The sequence below is a fragment of the Pyrus communis genome, chromosome 11 (genome assembly GCF_041283825.1).
Source record: "Pyrus communis isolate YQ-2024b chromosome 11, ASM4128382v1, whole genome shotgun sequence".
Lineage (NCBI taxonomy): Eukaryota > Viridiplantae > Streptophyta > Magnoliopsida > Rosales > Rosaceae > Pyrus > Pyrus communis.
This window is the reverse complement of record NC_142575.1, coordinates 5,139,001-5,145,000: the sequence shown is the minus strand read 5'-3', so window position 1 is coordinate 5,145,000 and position 6,000 is coordinate 5,139,001. Positions and strand designations below refer to the sequence as shown.

The 6,000-nt window shown below is 37.6% G+C and overlaps 1 protein-coding gene and 1 long non-coding RNA gene across 4 annotated transcripts in view; one reads left to right on the top strand and one right to left on the bottom strand.

The window, feature by feature from the left end:
• LOC137741303 (DNA replication factor CDC6B-like) overlaps nucleotides 1-3,402 on the top strand; it is a 7,411-nt gene extending 4,009 nt beyond the window's left edge. Inside the window, exons 4-16 of one of the 3 annotated variants that reach the window (XM_088679004.1) lie at nucleotides 1-9; nucleotides 91-200; nucleotides 295-401; nucleotides 504-545; nucleotides 658-731; nucleotides 883-933; nucleotides 1,045-1,094; nucleotides 1,366-1,504; nucleotides 1,773-1,862; nucleotides 2,025-2,087; nucleotides 2,179-2,274; nucleotides 2,410-2,505; nucleotides 2,615-3,402. The exon at nucleotides 1-9 is cut by the window's left edge and continues 66 nt beyond it. In XM_088679004.1, coding sequence (XP_088535130.1) covers nucleotides 1-9; nucleotides 91-200; nucleotides 295-401; nucleotides 504-545; nucleotides 658-731; nucleotides 883-933; nucleotides 1,045-1,094; nucleotides 1,366-1,504; nucleotides 1,773-1,862; nucleotides 2,025-2,087; nucleotides 2,179-2,274; nucleotides 2,410-2,505; nucleotides 2,615-2,647 — 960 coding nt within the window. In that variant the 3' untranslated portion in view covers nucleotides 2,648-3,402. Of the gene's footprint in view, nucleotides 10-90; nucleotides 201-294; nucleotides 403-486; nucleotides 546-657; nucleotides 732-882; nucleotides 934-1,044; nucleotides 1,095-1,365; nucleotides 1,505-1,772; nucleotides 1,863-2,024; nucleotides 2,088-2,178; nucleotides 2,275-2,409; nucleotides 2,506-2,614 lie in introns of all 3 variants that reach the window. The other 2 variants (XM_088679003.1, XM_088679005.1) reach the window with 2 other exon arrangements.
• On the bottom strand, nucleotides 2,209-5,826 carry LOC148692738 (uncharacterized). The gene is made up of 3 exons (XR_015952908.1): nucleotides 4,021-5,826; nucleotides 3,774-3,843; nucleotides 2,209-3,253 (listed from the first exon to the last, which is right to left on the bottom strand). It is a non-coding gene; the product is annotated as an uncharacterized LOC148692738 (long non-coding RNA).
• Between the last annotated feature and the right edge of the window lie 174 nt (nucleotides 5,827-6,000).

The following is a 6,000-nucleotide window of genomic DNA, read 5'->3' as shown; positions in this document are numbered from 1 at the left end:
TTCGCTAAGGTAACGAAACTCGAATGCTTCTTCTGTTGTTGGTTGTAAGTTATGACAGATGAAGTGCTCACATTTGGTTTGCAATGGCAGATACTTGGTAAAGACCAAACGCCAAAGGAAGTTAAAAGCAAAACCTCATCCCTGCAGCTTCTCCAAAATTTGTACTCTCAAAAGCCTTTGTATTCTAGAAGGAAGATGACGTAAGTAATTTATCCTCGTTCGAACACGATCTGAGCAATATTTGACAGAATGTAATAAAGAGTGGTTATACTAAAATAGTTTCTATTCCATCAGGCTGGTAATAGCTGATGAGTTGGACTTCTTAATTACTAAAGACCGGGTGGTGCTTCATGATCTTTTTATGCTCACAACGTACCAATTCTCGAGATGCATACTCATAGGTACTAATCTAGTTAATATAAGGTAAGTTCAGTTACAAATTTGTAGTAATATGTGAAGTTCTCATACTATTTATGCTTTTGCACGAGTGGCAAATGCCATAGACCTGGCCGGTCGTTTTCTTCCAAGACTTCAGTCATTAAATTGTGAGTTGAGTAGCTTTGTTAACTCGTTTTTCTTCAATGAGATGCTGTACTGTATTTGGGGTGTAGTACTTACTAGCAACTAGTGTGCTTACGTATTATGTTCATGTTCTAGGCAAACCTATGGTTATTACTTTTCGGGCATACTCTTATGACCAGATTCTCAGGATTCTTCAACAGAGGTTAATTGTAAGTTTATGCCTTCATTTATAAATTAATCACGAGCCTGAATTAGGAAATTTTTTTTTTCTCCCTTGCTGTGGAGTATTCATATACGAGTTGTTCTCTCTTATTGTCTTGGTTTATTTACCGACTACTAACAGTTATTGTGGTCCAACAGACACTACCTTACACCGTCTTTCAACCACCAGCATTAGAACTTTGTGCAAGAGTAAGTTTGCTATTGTTATCATATTTTCAAGAACATCCTTATTGGATTTAGATGTTACCAATTTTTATATTAAAAGCATATAGGCTGAGTACTTACAATGAAAAATGGCAGAAAGTTGCTGCCGCATCTGGAGATATGAGGAAAGCTCTTTGTATTTGCAGGTTAGTTTTGTTGAGTCGCATGATAAATTATTAAATTGTAAGAAAGGTGTCTGAATTAGACGATTCTGATTAATTGGAATAGACATGGACTGTGCAATTGAAAGGAACAAGCACTTTAGATTCATCAATGTATCAGAAAATGTAAATGCCTTACAAGTTACAAGTCATATAAATGTCAGAGAATGCATCTATATATCTGGTGATTTTTTATTCTATTTGTAGGAGCATTGCGTGGGGTTATGAGCGTAATTTTTCCTAAACTTTTTTCCAGGAGTGCCATTGAGATTCTGGAAGCAGAGGTGAAAGAATCTGCTGAGAACTTGAATTCATCATCAGTAGTGGATGCATTCTTTGAGCAGCAGACGGCAACTGCTCCAGCTCCTGTTGTGAAAAAACAGGAGACTGATGTTGTAAGCGATCACCCTTGATCCCCACATGCTTCAAGAACTTATCTGAATCACCAAACTGACAGATTTCATGCATTCGTTTCAGTTCATTCTTTTGTTCGTGCAAGAAGATTTCAGAAATTTTCCAATTCCATTATCTTTATTTGATTCATTCTTTAACTCCAAAAGTTTCAAGTAAATACTTTGAATTGTGAAAACCTAAAAGTTTCGCAATGCAGACTTCAATTTTTTAACTATTTAGGTTCTAAATTTTCACTTATGTGTGTTGCAGGTGACAATTGGTCATATGGCTTCTGCTTTGTCAAAGACATTCAAATCACCAGTAGTGGATACCATACAAAGTCTTCCGCAACATCAACAGGTAGCCCTTTTTCTGGTGACTTGTACTCGTTGAATGTAGGCTGTGAGGCTTTTGAGTAATACAATTCTTCAGAAATAGTTACTCTAGTTCTGATCCATTAAACGAACATATAGGTTGGCATCCTATCATTAATTTTAATGCAAGTGTCCTATTTCATGACAGATTATACTTTGCTCCGCCGTGAGGCTTTTCCATGGGAAAAATAAGGATTCAACTGTAGCACAGGTATGTTTCCTTTCCATTGTTTGATGATAAACGATAACACAAGCATGTAAAACTTACGTTGCTGATTTCTGTGCTTTTCACATATTTGCAGCTAAATAAATCTTATATAGACATCTGCAAATCAACATTAATTCCACCGGTCGGAATTTTTGAATTTTCAAGTATGTGCAGAGTGCTAAATGACCAGGTCAGCAAATACATCTGTTAATATAACATTCCTTGTATCGGTGTTCTCTGACAATACGTTATTAGATTTTAATACGAATTCACCAACTTGGTAAAGCAGAAACAAGTTACTTTCTGAGGCATAATCTACGTGCAGGGCCTCCTGAAGTTGGGTGGTCAATCTCGAGACGAAAAACTTAAAAGAGTGACAACGAATGCAGCAAACGAAGCAGACATCACTTTTGCACTACAGGTTAGGTCACAATATATCCAAGCCTCTTATAAACTCCGGTTTTCATTTACGATATAATCTTGTAATTTCTTTCAGCTTGTTGATGTTTACCTCTTTTATGTTTGAACAGGGAATTCGTTTCTTTCGGAACTGTCTTCAGTAGTTGTATTCAAAGAATATGCACTCCAGATTCTTCTTATGCTTGATACCGGCGGCTCCCATTTCCCACCTGCTTCAAAATTCAAATACAAGGTCCGAAACCTTACCTTTTACAGTTCTCTCGAAATGCATTGCCTTGATTACGAATTGTGCATCTCAGATTTTGAACTGCATGAGAGCGAGCCTTGGCGTAACTGAAAGGTTGCTCCTTTGTGACCGAAAGGTCACCGGTTCGAGTTATATAATAGCCTCTTTGCAAAACAAAGGTAAGGCTGCGTACGATTGACGTTTCCTTCGACCCTCGCAAAGCAGGGAGACTTGTTGGCTTGGGGTCGTTTTTTATATTTTGAACTGAATGCTTCAACCATACAAATGAAGACGTTAATATCAACAATGCTGGTAAAAAGATTCTCATTGCACAGTTGAAATAAAATCTATGTCCAGTGAAAACTTTCCTGCAGATAATGTGCCTTGGAAGCCAAGTTTTCACCATTTACTCATCAATATTTATCTTGCCAGTTTCCGTCAGGGGTCGTTTTTATCACCCGGCGACAAGAAGCATCTAATTTCAGACCAGTTTCCGTCAAGAGTTCAATTTCGCCGTTTCGTTCTTTAAAAAGATGATACAAAAGAAAACAACAGAGAGAAGTTGTTGAATTAGTTTATGTTATACTTGTAATTCAAAAGATGTAACTTATTTTGTATAAACATAGGAATGTAACACATTCTTCTTTCTGAAAAGATAATAATGTTTATTTATTTTCATGTTTTTGTTACAAAGATTTCTTTTTATGATACTATAGAACTAGCATTATGATCTCTCACGTTCACGATAAGGATTCAATTCTCATTATTTCCTAGCAATTATATGTGAGTGAAAAGACACATGAAATGATGTGATAATTAACTAATCTTTTGGTGAGATGGCATCATTGTCGCATGATTTTGTCAATCAACCCATGCTATAACATGCATATTTATTAAATTGATACTACACCCTAAATTATACGTTCGTTGATCACCCATTTTATAACATGTAAATAAGAATTACGTGATTTTATATTTAAGAAAATTTGTAAATACAATAACAAGTAAATACCAATTATTGCCAAAGAAGTACAATGACACACCTCAATCGGAGTCGAGATTTGCTAGTCGTCACGTGAGAGTGATGTAGCCAAGTGCACAACAGAAGCGACACTAATAAAAGATATGTGAATAATTAAAAACCAAAACTAAACTTATTTAATTAGAGATACTAAGTAAGTGTGTGAAAGTGATCAAGCAAAAGATACACACATATCAGAGCATAGGTAAAATGATAATGCAGTCGAACTAACTAAGTACTAATTATACAAACAGGGAGAAGATCCCTACTTTTATTTATGGAAACATTAGAACCACCATGTAGTCCTCGTGAGCCACCAAAGATGAACATCTACCTAGAACCTGGAGGGGCGCAAAACAGAAGGGTGAGTGGGCAAAAACAAAGGGTTTGAAAACACATTTAACTTTATGAACATAATAACTCCTCTCTGTAAAACCCGTATAATTTCCAGAAAATACTACTATGTAGGTATTAAAACCAATGCGCAAGAGCAGTGAAAACTGAAGTATGCTACGTCATAATATCTCAACAATAATAAATGTAAGTCATGTGTGAAACCAATATAAAAGAGTATGCCGGTCGGAGTCACCTAACGTGACCTGTACGACTGGACCTGTAGCTTATCAACATATGTCTGCACACGAGTTGGAGTCATCTAATGTGACTTGTACGACAAGCTAGGTGTAAATAAATACGCTTAAGTGCTACAATCACGTGAAAACTGTGCAATAGATCGTGGGTCACCTACAAGTCGGAACTGCCTATTGTGGTCTGTACGACAGGCTAGCATCAAAACTTGGATCCAAGATGAGCGTGTGGTGCGGGAGGTGAACAATCACGTGAAAGCTGTGCCCTGGCCTCAGGCGGGTGCATTAACACCGGGGTGCAGCATAATAAGCTCTAAATGCATAGCAATATGCAATGCAACAAGACCAATCACATGCTAACTCACCTGAAGCTTACCTGAGCCTCTGCAGCATCAAATAGTACAATTCACAGTTCATACTAATGCAACAATATAGTAATAAGCGGTATAGACATGGCACACAAGGCATAAATTCATTTAAAAACGTTTTTGGAAATCGTAAAGCATATATATATATAGAAAACAAATGCCCACTCAGTAATAAGTAGCAGGATCGTAGCCCCTAGCCTTGCTTGTCCACGCTTGTCCTCGGGGTACGTCTCACCTATATGTGAAATAACTATTTTAACGTTAATTCGATAACACATAAACAAAGTCTAGGATTAATTCCTCATACGTTGCTCAAATAGGGTGTTTGATTATACCAACGTGATCAACTTGATAACACGAACACCCCCATATTTTTAGAAAAAATTTTGGATGTCGGACACGCCAACCAAGGCACGGCCATGCGCAGGCATGTGTTTGGCACATGGGACAGAAACCCTAACGGCGTTAGGAATATTCCATTAAAATAGCAGAATATTTCGTTAAATTCTGCCGTTGGAATATAGAATATTCCCCTTCTTCTCCGGTCACTTCACTGGTCTCTGCCGTCCTCACTCGTTGGTTTCTGGAAAATTTTCTAAAGCTTATATCTACTTCATTTCATAACCAAAATCCATGAAATTTATATGGATTTGAAGATCTTGAAGAGTAGAACACAATCGTACCTATTAAGAGTCCAAAATCCTACAAAAAACGGTCAGAAAAATCCTTGGAAAAACGGGCCAACTTTGCAACTTCGTAAATTTGCCTATTCCGACGTCCAAAATACTTCAAAACTACTCCAAAGTGCTAAGGAAGTTGAGTGGATACCTTTCCAAGCCTTAAATCTTTGAAATCTCATTGGGATCATGTCGGAGCAAAAGGGCACCTTGCCGGAGCTTCGGGTTTCTCAAGTTCCCGTCGTCCGTTCGATAGCTTAGGGGTATTACTAGGATTGTGAGGTTGAGATGAGTATGCTGGCACCAGTTTCGAGCTTGATCCGTGAGAGTTTGATAGGTTTGTAAGCTAAAGGTCTTGTGTGTACAGAGGGAGAAGAGTCGAGAAGGAAGGAGAGGGAGAAAGGTGTACGTGTGTGTGCGTGTGCGGGTTAGCCTGATTGGGCAGCAGAGATAAAGAGAGATAGAGAGTTATAGTTTTTAGTTGGTCCAACAACAATTAACCCAATTATCTGATTGGGCTAGGTCATATAGAAACTAAATGATTGGTGGGTAGGGCTAGGTATACTCAACCTTAAAAATATATTTCTACACATTTACGTATTTAATCGTACGTCACT